The 17,453-nt window shown below is 39.2% G+C and overlaps 1 protein-coding gene and 4 non-coding genes across 6 annotated transcripts; 3 read left to right on the forward strand and 2 right to left on the reverse strand.

Moving 5' to 3' along the window:
- Nucleotides 1-2,523: 2,523 nt before the first annotated feature.
- On the reverse strand, nt 2,524-2,596 carry trnav-aac (transfer RNA valine (anticodon AAC)). The gene has a single exon. It is a non-coding gene; the product is annotated as a tRNA-Val (tRNA).
- A 5,309-nt stretch (nt 2,597-7,905) lies between these two features.
- trnam-cau (transfer RNA methionine (anticodon CAU)) lies at nt 7,906-7,978 on the reverse strand. Its single transcript has one exon. It is a non-coding gene; the product is annotated as a tRNA-Met (tRNA).
- A 736-nt stretch (nt 7,979-8,714) lies between these two features.
- trnav-cac (transfer RNA valine (anticodon CAC)) lies at nt 8,715-8,787 on the forward strand. The gene has a single exon. It is a non-coding gene; the product is annotated as a tRNA-Val (tRNA).
- A 388-nt stretch (nt 8,788-9,175) lies between these two features.
- Nucleotides 9,176-15,001, forward strand: LOC117431144 (WD repeat-containing protein 55-like). Of its 2 annotated transcripts, XM_034051793.3 has the most exons (10): nt 9,176-9,249; nt 9,633-9,671; nt 10,119-10,205; nt 10,541-10,683; nt 11,091-11,191; nt 11,705-11,792; nt 12,260-12,439; nt 12,609-12,708; nt 12,887-13,056; nt 13,981-15,001. In XM_034051793.3, the coding sequence occupies exons 2-10, from the start codon at nt 9,657-9,659 to the stop codon at nt 14,312-14,314; spliced, it is 1,218 nt and encodes a 405-aa protein (XP_033907684.2). In that variant the 5' UTR covers nt 9,176-9,249; nt 9,633-9,656; the 3' UTR covers nt 14,315-15,001. The 2 variants fall into 2 exon arrangements, with proteins under 2 accessions (XP_033907684.2, XP_058852094.1); XM_058996111.1 differs by lacking the exons at nt 9,176-9,249; nt 9,633-9,671 and adding an exon at nt 9,691-9,806.
- On the forward strand, nt 9,236-9,308 carry trnam-cau (transfer RNA methionine (anticodon CAU)). Its single transcript has one exon. It is a non-coding gene; the product is annotated as a tRNA-Met (tRNA).
- Nucleotides 15,002-17,453: the final 2,452 nt, after the last annotated feature.

Consider the following 17,453-nt stretch of genomic DNA (forward strand, 5'->3'; position numbering starts at 1 on the left):
ATAATAATAATAATAATAATAATAAAAACAACAATATTTGACAATAATATTGTCAAAGTTTTTATCAGTAGTCAGATCCCTTTTCAAAGACAACCAATACACCTTTACATTTTGTAAGGTGATAATTTGTATTGTGGTATTTTGTAATAACTGTAAGTCGCCTTGGCAGGGCAGGTGTTATAACCAATTCAGTACCCCCTCAGCTATCTGTATCTCCTGGTGCATTGCGCATGCGTAAAATGATTTCAAAACTGTATTTAATGTTGTTGCTCTGTGGCTTGTGCTGTTATGTCTGGAATAAACACGAGTGGTGTAATGATATTAAAAATGCATAATGTATCACATATAACGTTATTGTTTATAGATATTTGTTCATATATTTCTTTTATATACAGTACACACCAGATTGGTATTTACAGTGAGAAACCGGGGATACCAAAACAGCATAGTCTATGGCTGTATTATTTGGTGTCCCCTGTGCATTTCAGGCAGTGGAGCTCCTAGAAATGTCAAACTTGCACAGTATGTCTGTCTGTGCCCCATTGTCACACACAAAGTGTTTGATTGATATTGGGTGTGTTAACAGTGAGAAACACAGGGGATACCAAATTAGACAACTGACTACGTTGCCACTATCTACAGGGTGTTTTTTTTTTTGTTTGTTTGTTTGTTTTGGCAACCTAATCAGGAACAAGTCAGATGATTGGCCATCATTCTGATGAAATTTCATTCCGGCATGCGTCACAAATCCCTGCCCATTTAGTGTAGTGTTACTAGTGTAATATGAAAACAGCGGTATGGAGTTTATTTGAGTATTTAAGTTAAATTTGACAGTTTTCACTTGTGTGCAAAGCTTTTTTTTAAAAACAAAACAAAAAAAAAAACAGTAACGCTATTACGTGGAAATGTGTCATTTGCCACTTTGTTTATTGCGAAGAAACTACAATGGCATCATTTTGAGTTTTTTGACATCCTCTGTTTTATAGTTAATTCAGTGGAGCAAAATAAAGCCTTCACAACCTTCTTTGGAATATTACAGTTTTAGACATAGTTTTAGGATAAATAGTATTGGAAAATCGCTTTAATTTCGCTAGATTTAGCGTGGAATTGTGCAGCATGTGATTGGAACATGAAAGTGAAAGTAGTTTTTGTATGCATTTAATTTAAATACGTTAGCAATGTACATTAGCTTAGGTATTGTATAGTTAGATAAATGATTAACCTATTACGTTTGACCTGGTGCCAGAGCTTTTTAAAAAAAAATCTTGCTAAACACCAAATTCGAAACTCGATTTCATTCCTCATTATATACATCGACATAAATACTGGATAGTCGATTAAATAATTACATTTTTGTAACGTGCACAGTTAATAACATTATGCCTTGCTATTTACACTATTTCAAAGACAAGCAATGGGCGTGTTCTTCTTTTCCTGTGTAAGTGGTAACTAGCATGTGATTGGCTGGTCCCATCCTGACTACCAACGGAAAGTCCTTACAGCCTACAGAACAGCAGGGGGCTCGCGGTTTGGGAGTAAAAGGTAATCGAAGTATGAGGGGCGGGCTTTAAATGTAAAGTATTTACTGGTTGTTTTTTTATTATTATTTATTGCAATAGAAAGTGGATAGAATGTCACCAGGTTTTATTCAGAGTAGCTTAATTATCTATACGTCGCATTCTCATTTATAAAATCCATCGGGTTTACAAAGTCGCCAGATCTTGGGACAAATTCGCAGAAATGTCAACACTGCTCACACACGGCTGGCTGAGAAAACGGGTCAGATCGACATCGATTGTATTTGCCTGGAGCTGGGTGGACCAATCTCCAATGCAACATAGATTGATCTCTGCCTGCCAATGGTGTAATTGATACCGCCCACTGGTTCTGATTGACAGAAGTGCTTTTGTCAACGTGAAATGGAAAAAAGAAAACGAGAAGATGACTTCGAAATGAAAAAAAAGCAGATAAGGAAATGCGTTCGCGAAAATGTAAAAGCAGAGTGAAATGTAAAAAGTGGAAAATGTGAAAGAAATACATAAATAAATAAATACATACATACATAAAGAAATGTCTATTTATTTATTTTGATATTTATTTACTTATTTATTAACTTCTTTATTTTTAATTCTGGCATGGAATGCCCATAACCCCAGATGGCATCAATGTTATAATCAGTCTCTCACCTGCTCCGTATCGAGTCATTAGAAACGATTGGGGGAACTTCTGCAATCTAAGTACACATCCATTACAGTACTAAGATACAGTAGTACAGAGCTGGAGGACTTTAGAACACATATACTGCAAATCCTGCTTTTAAATAACAAATATACTGTTTGTTTAATGAAGTGTACTGCTCATCAAATTAAGCTCCCTTTGTTTTTATTTTATGTTTTATTCGGGCTATTTCTACTAAAATGTATACATCGATATTAATTTCTGATTAACTGAAACAACATAAATCAACGTAAAATTATTAATTTATGAGACGGAGGAAAAAAAAAAAAAAAAAGAAAAAAAACATGTTTCCGCCCGGTCTCGAACCGGGGACCTTTCGCGTGTTAGGCGAACGTGATAACCACTACACTACGGAAACTAGGCGATGACATATTGCACTTTCTGTAGTGTAGTGTACACCTCCTACCGGTGTACTGTATATGAATGTTCAAACCTAGGGTGAGTTAAAGTTTATTCAAAGTAATGCATCTAGTTGTTTGATTGTAGAGTTTGTGATTCAAACCGGACACGAGTTGCTATTCCTCTTGGCATTACTGTATTCCGCTGACATTGACAGACAATTGGTTTTGCAGTCACGAAAAAAGAGCCGTAGCTAAGGCCCTGTGAAAATAGCGATTTCATGGTCTGCGCGGAAATCGTGAAATTAGCCTAATACCGTAATTTTTACAATATTCTTAAGAAATAAAAAAAATCATAATTATTTGTATTTCATTAAAAAAAAAAATACATTAACGAAACTGTACAGCTCTGCTATGTGTCTGCATGTAATATTCGCCATGCACAGTGCTGTGATTATGTCATGTGACTATATGCAATCTAAGCGGGAAATTAAAATACTACACACTGCTAACAAGACAATGGATGTCTCTAAAAAGGCTAAACATGTGTCTGCAGCAGATCACGTAAAGCAGTATCCAGCAGGAGTTGTACACAGCGATGGAGGTAAGCTCTTCTGTATGCCCTGCAACGTTACTGTAGATCACTACCGTCAGTTGACAGGCATTAGGTTCACCGAAAGAGCAAGGCGAAAATCCAGAGCAGTACTGCAACTGCTTGCAAAGAAACAAAAAACGGTGACTTCCATATTCCAAAAGTCCACTTATTAAATTTTGACCTGACAGAGGCGTTTGTTTGCACAAATATTCCTTTGGAAAAATTGGACAACCATAAGTTACGGAAATTCTTCAGACAGAATATAGCAAATGGTGGAGCGGTTCCTTCATCAGCCCAGCTGAGACGTGAATACTTACCTAAAGATGCCGAGTATCACAAGCAGGAGATTATGGAATTGGTAAAACAGTCTCGTTGCTTGTTAGTGGTCACACTGACTAGTCGACTGATGCACAAAATCAGTATAGGTTACACATTGTATTTGTTTTGCAAGACCTAAATGGTGAACAAGCACCTGATGAACTAGAACTGAAAGCTGTCCTTGCAGATACACTTTACAAACAGGCTGTTAATTACAACACCGCTTCACAAGCTATTGGAAAGTATTTGAATAACTTTTATGTTAATTTTGATGTCGGTGCATTTATATGTATATTTGCTGTTTAAAAAAATAATAATACTTTACCCGTGACACAGCCGTGAATTTTAAAGAAAATGTCCTCGGTTTTTACATGGCCTTAAATATAGCAAGCTCAGTTTAAATGGGAACACAGCCCATCCTAGGATCACAGAGAACTACAAGGGTAAAAACATAGCTGCCATTTACTTGTTCCAGACTGTAGCTGTTCAAAATAACGGTTTTACTAAATCAATTAATATAACTGTGTCATGATTATCAGATGGACACATGGCTATTCAGATTATAGATTCTAAAAAATATATATACAGTAACTTAATTACCGCCCGGTTTTGAACCAGCAACCTTCCGCGGGGGAGGCACTTCATTAAACAAATCAAGTGAAGGTGATTTTGTTTAGCTCTGCACGGTGTGCTGTGAGAGGGGTTAGGATATGTATTATATTTGATGTATACGCATATTCTTCGGGGGTGCAGTACCTCAGCTAATAAAACACCTTTTCTTCATGAGTGCAGTGACTCATAGCTATTAAAACACCTTTTCATAAATATACAGTACTGTGCAAAAGTTTTAGGCAGGTGTGAAAAAATGTTGTAAAGTAAGAATGCTTTCAAAAATAGACATGTTAAGAGTTTATATTTATCAATTAACAAAATGCAAAGTGAGTGAACAGAAGAAAAATCTACATCAAATCAATATTTGGTGTGACCACCCTTTGCCTTCAAAACAGCATAAATTCTTCTAGGTACACTTGCACACAGTTTTTGAAGGAACTCGGCAGGTAGGTTGGCCCAAACATCTTGGAGAACTGTCCACAGTTCTGTGGATTTAGGCAGCCTCAGTTGCTTCTCTGTCTTCATGTAATCCCAGACAGACTCGATGATGTTGAGATCAGGCCTCTGTGGGGGCCATACCATCACTTCCAGGACTCCTTGTTCTTCTTTACGCTGAAGATAGTTCTTAATGACTTTCGCTGTATGTTTGGGGTCGTTGTCATGCTGCAGAATAAATTTGGGGCCAATCAGATGCCTCCCTGATGGTATTGCATGATGGTTAAGTATCTGCCTGTACTTCTCAGCATTGAGGAGACCATTAATTCTGACCAAATCCCCAACTCCATTTGCAGAAATGCAGCCCCAGACTTGCAAGGAACCTCCACCATGCTTCACTGTTGCCTGCAGACACTAGTTCATGTACCGCTTTCCAGCCCTTCGGCGAACAAATTGCCTTCTGCTGCAGCCAAATATTTCACATTTTGACTCATCAGTCCAGAGCACCTGCTGCCATTTTTCTGCACCCCAGTTCCTGTGTTTTCGTGCATAGTTGAGTTGCTTGGCCTTGTTTCCACGTCGGAGGTATGGCTTTTTGGTCACAAGTCTTCCATGAAGGCCACTTCTGACCAGACTTCTCCAGACAGTAGATGGGTGTAGCAGGGTCCCACTGTTTTCTGCCAATTCTGAGCTGATGGCACTGCTGGACATCTTCCGATTGCGAAGGGAAGTAAGCATGATGTGTCTTTCATCTGCTGCAGTAAGTTTCCTTGGCCGACCACTGCGTCTACGGTCCTCAACGTTGCCCATTTCTTTGTGCTTCTTCAAAAGAGCTTGGACAGCACATCTGGAAACCCCTGTCTGCCTTGAAATTTCTGCCTGGGAGAGACCTTGCTGATGTAGTATAACTACCTTGTGTCTTGTTGCTGTGCTCAGTCTTGCCATGGTGTATGACTTTTGACAGTAAACTGTCTTCAGCAACCTCACCTTGTTAGCTGAGTTTGGCTGTTCCTCACCCAGTTTTATTCCTCCTACACAGCTGTTTCTGTTTCAGTTAATGATTGTGTTTCAACCTACATATTGAATTGATGATCATTAGCACCTGTTTGGTATAATTGTTTAATCATACACCTGACTGCCTACAAAATCCCTGACTTTGTGCAAGTGTACCTAGAAGAATTGATGCTGTTTTGAAGGCAAAAGGTGGTCACACCAAATATTGATTTGATGTAGATTTTTCTTCTGTTCACTCACTTTGCATTTAGTTAATTGATAAATATAATCTATTAACATGTCTATTTTTGAAAGCATTCTTACTTTACAGCATTTTTTCACACCTGCCTAAAACTTTTGCACAGTAGCGTACATAATTTAGAAGTGTTTAAAGCCATCTCTATTTCAAACCAGTATTTACTCCAACCAGGACTTGAACCTGGATCTTCCACCCAAAGGGCCAATGTGTTCAATTACACCACAGAAGTGCTATGGTTTGAACTAAGAGCACAGGCTTAAATATTTTCAAAATTTCTCCTCTGCTTTTACAAGGGCTTGGAACCTTCTACTAGTTAAAGTTGTAAGTTCGAGTTTGAGTAATACAACTTTAAAATGGACTAGTAGGCAGCATTAAAAATTTTAAGAACAGTCAACCTTGGAACACAAACAGAAATTACACTGTGGCAACATTGCAATTAAGTTAAAACGGTACGATACTATGTTGTGGCAACACAAATTTGAACTATTCACAAATAACAAAAAGTAAAGGATTAAAATATTCTTGAAGTTAAAAGAAAAAAATCTATACTGTATGTATGAATGCAAAATACAACCAAAACCTGCGTTAGCTGTGTTACTCTGATAGATCACTAGGTGGTGGTGTTTCTCTCTACCTGAGTTAGCTTTGTTACTCTGATAGATCACTAGGTGGTGGTGTTTCCCTCTACCTGAGTTAGCTTTGTTACTCTGATAGATCACTAGGTGGTGGCGTTTCCCTCTACCTGAGTTAGCTGGGTTACTCTGATAGATCACTAGGTGGTGGTGTTTCCCTCTACCTGAGTTAGCTGGGTTACTCTGATAGATCACTAGGTGGTGGCGTTTCCCTCTACCTGAGTTAGCTGGGTTACTCTGATAGATCACTAGGTGGTGGCGTTTCCCTCTTTGACTTTTTTTGTACCATAGCCTTTCGACAACATCTAATTTTTCCACTCCTGAAAAGACACTGTTGCTGTATCCTGACAATACCAGTTTCAAAAAATACTGCTGGTGTGAGGACGATTTTCTATCCTTTTTGCACTTACTCCAAAGAATAACATCTGTCTTTTTGACATATGTCCTGCAAACAATTCCAACCTGCTTCTGTTGTATCTTTCTCTTTCTGTACCGCTGCGTGGTGTACGATACAGATGTGCCCTGACCTGGAGCTGTCAAACTCTGTGTCGGTGAAGCACTAACGATCAAAGTGACGGTTTGGGGCCCTCCATACACAGCAGGAAGATGGGAAGGATGCGTGGATGGAAGGTTTAACAGCTGGGAAGGTGTTGGTACTTGTATCACTGAAACATTGGTTGCAGAAGTTTCCTCTGGTCTTTGGGCTTGTGTTGTTGTTGCAGGTAACTTCACCACACGTCTTTTTTTTTATTTTGGCAGTACCAGCAGTGCTTGGTGGTGTGGAAAATACATGTGGATTCTCAACACTCCCAGTAGAAAGACATATTGTCTTTTGAAGAGGAGGAGGTAGCCTCTGTCATTGATGTTTCTAGAGGAGAAATTCCCTGATTTAATATGTCCCTCTCCTGAGGCTTCACATACCTGTTGTACCTTAAACAACAAAAAAAATGTTATACAAATAATAAATTAAAAGTATCTGTTCTTTTTTTTATCGCATGGTAGTATGTGAGCAGTGTGGGTGTGTGTGTGTGGTGCCCTGCAATGAAACAAATAGCCTAAAAACAAAATAGTCACAATGGCCAAATAAAAGGTTTCTACACAAAACAACAAGAAATCAAAAAGGTGTTCACTGGGTGAAAACAAATAAACACTACTAAATGGCAAAAGGGACTTGAGCATTTATTGTTGAAAAAAGAGAGATTATTAAAAAAAAAAGCATGAAGTACCCTTGTTCACATTTTTTATGTATTGCTTTCAAAACAAGATCATTTTTCAATGAAAACTAAATTAAACTTAAAAATAAAGTTAAATACAGTAATATAACATTCATGGATACATAATTAAAAATAAATGATAGAAAAACACAATGTATCCTATACTATCAATGTACAATGCACTATTATGGTACTATAATGCAGTGCCATCATGATAATACAATTGCACTTTTTATTTCTAAGAATTTATCGATTGCTAAAACAAAACTTCTGCCCCGTGTGAGGATCGAACTCACGACCTTCAGATTATGAGACTGACGCGCTACCTACTGCGCTAACGAGGCATTGGAAACGCTCCTCTTCCAGATCGAGCAAAAACGTTTCTGCTCGATCTTGAACCGGAGACCCGTCGTGTGTTAGACGAACGTGATCACCACTACACAACAGAAACATTTAATAAGAGCTGTAACCCACTTATCAAACACAATCACCTACAAATAGACAATAAGAATTGTATATTTCAGTTTGCGATATTTGCAATATAATTTAAGAAGTATAAAAAAACATTCCAATGAAGACCAGCTGCCACACCAGAGGAAGATCTCACCAATGCCAGCAAAGGTGTTTCTTCTGAATAAAAAATAACGGGACCGTTGGGTCTGAGCAAATCTCGAGATCCCTGATTTGAAACCGTTGGTACAGTTTTACAGGGTCTCGTTAGCGCAGTAGGTAGCGCGTCAGTCTCATAATCACACGGGGCACTGCTTTTATTCTTGGGTAGGAGTTATTTAAACATAAATACCAAAATCGTTGAAGGCTGCGTTTGCCTTAAAAACTGTCAAAGCGGCAATTTGTATGTGAGCACATGAATGTCCATTAACATATACGCGCTTACACTATAAAATGTATCGGGGCTATATTGTATATTAAGGGCTTTTGTTTCATTTATGCAATGTTAAATAAAAAAAATAAAAAAACTACTTTTCAGAACGAGTTAAATATAATGTACTCCCTTCTCACATGCAAGAACATCTATGTTAGTAAGCTACTATATGAATAGTGGAAGGGGTATCCAGATGTGTTTCCGTAGTGTAGTGGTTATCACGTTCGCCTCACACGCGAAAGGTCCCCGGTTCGAAACCGGGCGGAAACACGTGGATATTTTTTATTTATTTAATCAGTTATATTTATTAGACGTGGCTGCATTTTTGTAACAGCATGGCGGGTGGTTGCATTTATTTGAGTGCTGTACATCCAAATTTTTCTACGTATCATTCATCGGGTCAAAATTTGATACATATCTTACTTGAACAACAGCCTCGTCCCAACCAGCCAAAGCCGGTCGATGTTCAAACTCGGTAATATCTTGGTAGTTTTGACCAATCACAGCCCGTGCTACCAAGAATTGACCAGGAAAGAGCCAATCAGATTTCGCAGAGCTACCAATAAAAAAGTGCAATTGTATTATCTTTGTATCAGTGGAGAATATAACTAAACGTGTTTCCGTAGTTAGTGGTGATCACGTTCGCCTAACACATGAAAGATCCCTTGTTCACAAACATCCCACCTTTCTCAGTCTAGGACCAGGGAGCGTTTTCAAGGCCTCGTTAGCGCAGTAGGTAGCGCGTCAGTCTCATAATCTGAAGGTCGTGAGTTCGATCCTCACACGGGGCAGAAGTTTTGTTTTAGCAATCGATAAAATTCTAGAAGTAGGACAAAAAGCATCACTTTTACGCTGTTCAAACTAACGCCTGCAACACACAAGAAAGTGTTCTTTGTACGGTACTGCAACACGCACATTTGTAGGTTTCTTTAGTTTTCAAGGTCCTATCCGCTGAGACCCTGTTGGAATTCTAAGCAGTCTCTAACATGTAGAAGTTAGCAAGGATTTATTAGAAATAATTTTTTTTCAATTGCACGTATATTACAGAAAGGCAAATAATGCTGGACTATCCTTAGCATATTATGTTTAATCTTCTAAATTGTTAACGCTTTTAGGACCTCGACGTAACAGCTTTAAAGATGGCCGCGTCCATGGTAAGCGCACGCTTTGTTATTCATTAAATAATTACAATACTACAGTAATAAGTATTGATAATGTTTTAAATGTGGTGTGCAAATGTTATTTGTGAAAAATATCTGTATGCATTGTCTTCAAACTGTACATTTGATGTAAGTATTTAATTACAGCTAGAAACTAAGCTGTATTGTACTGTAAGCGTAACCGGTTTTGCACACAATGTTGTGAGCAATGTATATAGAGTTCTGAACTGAGTTGTGCACGTTTGTAAGATTCTAAACTGCTGTAAATTCCAATTCCGTATGAAAATCGAATGGCTGAATATACCGTATAGTATAACTTTACTGTTTTGTGTACCACACGCGTAGGTATTGCAACCTTATCATACAAATGAGAGCGAGAGAGAAATAGTGGTTAATTGATAGCTGCATTATTTTGATGATTATAATTAATATCCTTGTCAGCAAGAGGCGGGAGAGATGCCAGCAGTATCTGTGGCCAAAGATTCAGACACAGAGGAAGATGGTGAAGAGAATGACGAAAATGAACAGGTAACAAACGCGAGGGTACGATAGAGCATTGTTAAAAGTACAATAGAATCCCTGATCCGAGGACGTGGGGAAAGTATCGGGCGTTCAGCTAAGGGAGTTTTAATACGGCCAGCGGCCAGCGGCCAGCGGCGTTGATACTGTTGGAGAATGTTAGCTAACACTCCCCCAGTCAGGGTACAGTTGGTTCTATTGTTTTTTATGTTAACATATCTCAAGATCCACACTACTGGAACCACTATGCACTGTCGAACCTGCAATGCCCTTCGCGTTGTGTGAATGTCCGTTTAAAATGTACACGTACCGGCAGCTTCACACGGTTCCCTTTTCACACGTAGGATGAAGAACCAGATGAACCCAAAGAACCAAAAATCCGAGAGACCCCTGAAGACATTAAATTTGAGGCCATTGTGAATACTGTAGCATTCCACCCAACACGGGACATCCTGGCTGCTGGGGACATCGATGGAGATATCTATGTGTAGGTGGTCAGGGGGGTTCGGCCCTGTTATGGGGTATATGAACAGCAATCTGGCTGCTCATTTAGCTGACTGGGTATTCAAAAGGCATGTACAGCATTACAAGTCTCTACAATGGCTTTCTTTTCAAAATGCTGTTTCATGATCTTTATGAGAAGTATTCGTTTCAATTCACAGAAATCATTTGAAAACCTAAAGCCTTTTTCTAATGAATAAAGTTGAGGATGTAAAAGCCATCCAAGTTGCGTTGCAGCGTTAAATGCTAATGGAAATGGTTTGTCTGGGACCATATAAAAGACGTGTCTGTACTCCACAGAAGATGAACAGTGCATTTAAGGGATGTACAGCTTATCTTTATCATGTCACATTATCAGTCTAATATTTGGTGTGCGTTGCTTGTCCTTTTTAGTCACTCCTATTCCTGCGTGGAAGGAGGGAACAAGGAGCTGTGGTCCTCCGGGCATCACCTCAAATCCTGCAGGGAAGTGGCTTTTTCACATGACGGAGAGAGTAAGTATGCAAAGATTGGGGCATTTTTTTTATTTTTTTTACATTAATTGTGAAGCTCAACCAGTGCCCCAGCTTGGTGGTAATGTACAGGACCCTTTACTACAGGAGATGTGATTTTGTTTTAAATTAACTTCAGGAATTCCCCAGTTGCTGTGGTCAGGGGCAGGACATCCCTGGATTAAAAGATGATGCATCTCAGTGGATCTGTCCTGCTTGAATCTTTTTCTATAATAATAATATAAGACATGATTTTGTGAGACTGAGCATACCGGAGATACACCTGGATTATCTGATTTGGCAAAATGATTCCTTGTGTTCCTGTTCCACATCGAACAAACGGAACCGTGTCCAAATGTTCATCTCCCATAATTCCTCTTGTTGTAGTTAGCAAAAAAGTATGGTACGGTATGACATCAGTAAATCTTAACTTGCATTAGGCTGTCTATAGCAAGCTATACTTAAAAGCTATCCAATGAGTGTTGCTAACTTTCATGTTGACTGTTTTCCACCTAGAACTCTTCAGCATATCTAAGGACAAATCTGTCCACATTATGGACGTGGAGGGAGGCAAGCTAGTCAAAAGGATATCAAAGGCACACAGGTACTGAAGCTATGGCCCTGGATCTGTTTCGATGTTCTGTTATTTGGGTTATTTTGTCATGGATATCCTGTACGTCTGCCACTCTTACATCTTTCTAAGTTGCAACACTTGGTATGAACATTCCTTATTTATGTATGTTTTAAATGTCTTTCTAATGTACACAAATATGGTTACAAGGTATGCCAAGTATGCCTGTTTTGATTTAACAGAGAGTAAGTGAACAATGCCTAAAATCCTCAGGGAATGGTGAGATCCTTAAGATGGTGTCAGAATCTAGGTCGTGGTGGCCTTTATCCTGGGAATCAAATATGATTCAACTGTGCACTGGCACTTTTAAAAATAAGCTATTCAACATGCTGTGAATGAAAGTCAGGGTTACCTGTGGGCACTGACTTACTGCGAGCAAGCCTGTTTGGTGTGTTCAGCTGTGGGTGTCTTCCTTTCCTCTTGTGCCTTGCACTCTCCAGTGACCCCCTAAACGGCATGCTCCTAATTGATGAGAACCTGCTTGCTACTGGCGATGATAGCGGCACCCTGAAAGTGTGGGACCTGCGGAGGGGCACCGCCTTCATGGAGATGAAGCAGCACGAGGAGTACATCAGTGGCATGGCCATCGACCACGACAAGAAGATCCTCCTCACTACCAGGTATACTGGGGAATATGAAACAGAACTTTGCAAACTGGCACGTTACACAAAGGCACTGAAGCTAAACAAGGGGGGGCATTTCAGACACCCATTTTCATCACCTACAAAACAATACTATACTCTGTGTATTGAAAATAACTCATTTAAAACACTTTCCTTCCATATCCAGCGGAGATGGGACAATGGGAGTGTTTAACATTAAGAGGCGGCGTTTCGACCTTCTGTCTGAGTTTCAAAATGGGGATCTCACCTCTGTGGCAATCATGAAGGTAAGGATGAAACGAAATGTCTTGCTGAACGTTGTGAACCCCAGTATACTGCAGAAACCACAAGTCTGTGTATGTGAACTGGAAACTGGCTGATTTCTGATAAAACAGACTTTCTGCTCTAAAAGTATGTAGTAAACAGACACCAAGTAATGTATTCTTCTGCCTGCTTGCTCAACAGCGAGGTAAGAAAGTGGCGTGTGGTTCAAGCGAGGGCATGATTTACCTCTTTAACTGGGATGGGTTTGGTGCCACCAGTGACCGCTTTGCAGTGAAGGCCGAGTCTGTTGACAGCATCATACCGATTACTGATAGCATTCTGTGTGCTGCGTCTACAGATGGAGTTATAAGGTAAGAGGATGAAAAATTGAAAACCTTAATCAAATAGACTTGGAATGAAGATCCATGTAGACCTGTCTTATTGGAGAACATGTCATGTCAAGTTTTTAGTACATGTAGAAAGTGTCCATTCATGGGCTCAACATTTGTGTTTTGATTTAAAGAAACAATTAGATTCATAAAGTACTTCAATGATTTTGAGAAAGCAACATATGATTGTTACAGAATGCACAATTAATTTCAGTGCATTCTAGAACCTATTAAGAATGTCCATTCAAATAATGGTCTTCATTCATACAGTATGTGTGATTTTAATACAGGGTTACAGATCAGTGTTTTTAATGTACTGTTTTAGGGGTGTTGGATTGAAGGTTATGTGTTCCTGTAATTTAGGCTGCTTTAAGTGTTTGCTGATTTGCCATTTTTGTCCAGTAGAGGGGGGTGTGATATTTATGTTTTATTTTTAGCATAAATAAAAACATACCCTTTTCTCCGAAAGGTCAAATTCCCAAACTCGGCTATAAATGACAGTGGTTTGTTTGAGTAGTCTACAATATGAAGCCCAGGATGCATTAGTGTGTTCAGTACATAAAGGCAATCTTGAAAAGATCAAACATTTTCTAATATTTAAGTTCTTACCAGTTAAATATCCTATTATGTGTATTGTGTATGCTTCTCTATTGCTGTTTCTGCTTCTAACATTATTTATCATGTATAATAACTATTCCGCAAATAATTGCTCACTTTCTTGAAGTGGGGAAGCCTATTACCATGAAGCTTAAAAAAAAACAGTGGTATTTTTGCTGGAAATAATAATCTAAGTACTGTAGAAATAAAAATAGAGAACTATCCAGAAGAAACCTAATAGGATATGCAGACCCTTTTAAAGTGCTGTACGGTCATTTATTTGTACATCTGGTTGTGTTGCTGTTACAGGGCGATCAACCTGCTGCCAAACCGTGTGATTGGCAGCGTGGGCCAGCACGTGGGGGAGCCCATTGAGCAGATTGCCAAGTCGTACGATGGGCACTTCCTGGCCAGCTGTGCCCACGACCAGAAGGTGAAATTCTGGGACATCTCCTCCCTGAGCGCTATCACTGTGAGCGACTATCGGAGGCGGAAGAAGAAGGGGGGGAACCTGAAGTCACTGAGCAAGAAAGCGTTTGGGGGAGGGGATGACTTTTTCTCAGGCTTGATCGAGGAGACAGAGATCAAGAAACCAGAGGAGAAGGAAGAGGAGGAGGAAGACAGTGACAGTGGCAGCGATTGAAGTGCACAAAGTGGACTGGCGTACTGGGTGAATGTACTAAGAGACTAATTTTCAGTGCGAGAACCCACTGTGCTACTTTTAAGGTATTGCTGTCTTAAGTGATAGAGCTGGTGGTTGTTACCCAAAGACTGGGCTTTTGAGTATATATTCTAAGCCAGAAAATAGTGGTAATACAATAGCTGGAAGGGGAATGTGATCATTTCTAACCATTTGAATATGTGTTCATGTGTAATACAATGAAGAGATCAGTTAAATACTGTGCTAGAAGGCTGTCTAAATGAAAATTGTGCCTTGACATCTTACCTCGTTTTTGTAACTCATTCTATAGGACTAACTCAAAGACACAATGTGTTATTTAGTCTGTAAAGATAATATTGTGGCACAAAATTGAAAAAATATGCAGATGCTTCCAATGCACTTTTCAGATGTTAAGTACTGGATATCTCTGTGCTAGACTGTGGTGTCTGGCAGTCAGCAGATCACTAAAACATGAATCTCCCTGAATTTAAATTTGAATGTTTAATACAATATATCGGGAGGCCCACAGCAAACAAATGCCATGTTTTATGACATGTATGTTTTCCTGTAAAACGTCTCCTGTTGGCAGAGATTGCACATGCCAAAGGTGATAAATGTATGTTTGAAATGACATGTTTTGGAACCATTTGAATACACGCTTTCAAGTGACTGTGTTGCTGTTGTAAACTCATTTGTAAGAGAGCATGTTCTCGTATTAAAGGGTTCACACACTGCACTGAACAATTAACTGAGGTACAGTATAGAGAGAGATACCTCGGTGATCATTCATAATATTAGTGTGAATTGGAGCATTCTGCATTGTAACGATAGGGTGTTATTGAGATCTGAGATGGTGTATATAGTGGTGTTTGAAGATGCATGCAGAAAGTGTTATGCAGGTGTAGCTCTACTGAGCCAGCCTTGAAAGGTTTTTCCATGTAGCATTCCCTTAATGGATCTGAGAAGTCTTGCACTTGTCTGCCAAAATCTCCAAGGCACCGAATTTATTTATTTAGGGGTGGGCATCGATATGAAAATTGGATATTGATATCCAAGTCTTCCAAAACACAGAAAAATACAATAACACAATTGCAATATGAAACATATACATATAGACGTTAACAGGTATTTACATAAGAAAAGCAATAACTTACTTTAAGTTAGCTTTGAAAATGTAATTACTTGTCTAATTATGTTACGTCTAACTTTGTCAGGGAATTCTATGATCGCAGTGTGCTTAAGAAAGACAGCCTGTACTATCCTGGTGGGGGGATGGGGGTGATAACTAGCCTGCTGTCATAGCAACGGGCCTACAAAGGCAACATTCACCAGGAGCAGGCCTAGTAAGGTAAATAGTTGAGAGAAAAAACCTCTGTGTGCTGAGATGCTGAATACAGTGCTGTTAAATTATTAGAAACAAAAACTTCTTTGTGACACTGCCTGTGTGCAGTTTCTAGACTCTTATTAACGTCTCAATGCAGTGGCCCTGCAATGGTACTGTAATGCAATCTCTCTTTAGGGGCACAAGGCCATGCATCTGTTATTATACAGTACAATGTCAGTGCCAGTGTGTAACCCATTGTGTTGTGTTTACTGTGCTGGTAATAAGGTGATCTCCTAATGCTTCAAAGATTTCTGAAGGGTTAACCCTTTCAGTCCTGGCAGGACCAGGTCCCTTGCTCCATATGGTAACATACGCTGTAAAATAAATCATGTTGGAACCTCACGGGACTCCTAGGTCTCAGAGGTTTAACTATATGTAGAAGATATATTTTTCTCTCCTGTACTGATGTATATTCAATAAAGGAGTTTTTTTTTTTAATTAAATAACTTTATTTCGACAAAAAATAATTCAGGACAGAAAAGGTTAAAAAGTAAGCAGCCTTAAATTTCGCTTTCGTAGTTTTGTATTATTGTCTACTTAATTTCCCATTTTGATGATGTTTTTAATTCTTCAGAAGGGTTCTAATTGCAGTTACTTGAGTACTGTTTTTGTTTTATTTGTTACGAAGTCTGGATTAAAGGGGATTTGAGTTCAGAACCCTCTCCTTAGTTCTGGTTATCTGTCATAGATAAATGTAACCTAGATCTAGGTCTATGGCAGTCAACTATAGCCTTAACACAGACACAGAAATATTTCAGTATGCAATAAGAATAACTCAGATTGAATGCACACATCATGAGGGGAAAGGAACAAAATTAATATGTTTCAGGATTTTTTGTATGCCAGACAAAGAAAAGGTCTTTGTGATTTTTACTCACTTTTCTTTAACACTCAGTAACTGGCAAAACAATACACAACTGGTCCCTAGCAATGATCAGAATACAAAGCAAGACAAACATATTGCGTGTTTGTGATGGGAACAGAACATGCGTAATCTCAAATCACTCTTCTCCGTACAGTGGGAGTCTCTTCCATTTCTTTGCGTAGGTTTCCATCTGGATCCAATCAGCCTGGCTCAGTCCACCCAGCGGGGGTGTTGAAAACTTGTAACGACATCACATCGCTTTACTGGGGCGTCAAGCTGCAGCTGGAACTATTTAACTTGGGCCAATGAGAAGCAGCAAGCATCACCCGTAGACAAGACGTTGCAAATGCTAGCTCACCAGTGAGTCTGGAAACAATGAGAGCCTAAGCATGACCACAGACGTCGTGATCGCCTTAAAATGAACTTTACTATGGCAACTACTCCGAGAAGTCAGAGCTACGCTGCTGACACTTCTCCTGGTAATCACAACATTAGAAGATCATTGGGTTTAAATGGGTGGGAACATATTTTTGGCATTTGCGGTTACACTTTACTGAAACATTTACTGCAATAAACAAGGACTGCTTAAACAACTGAAGTGGATTACTGACATGAATCCACCACTCCCAAGTCCGTTATCCTTTTTATACAAGATAGCATGCTGGCTTGTACTGGTCTTGTGCTCTAAGCTTGTACAATGGACTGGTTTTTATTTTCTTCACATTTATTTAAGGTACACATGTGTCTGGCCAGCGTCTTGTCCACTAAGTAGATACAAAGAGAGCACACACCAGCCAGAAAGATAATGAGTCTGTTCAGCCTGTTCTAATCCATTGTTCTCTTAATATGGACAGATACTAAAGCATGTCCTT

Source organism: Acipenser ruthenus, chromosome 22 (assembly GCF_902713425.1).
Source record: "Acipenser ruthenus chromosome 22, fAciRut3.2 maternal haplotype, whole genome shotgun sequence".
Taxonomy (NCBI): domain Eukaryota; kingdom Metazoa; phylum Chordata; class Actinopteri; order Acipenseriformes; family Acipenseridae; genus Acipenser; species Acipenser ruthenus.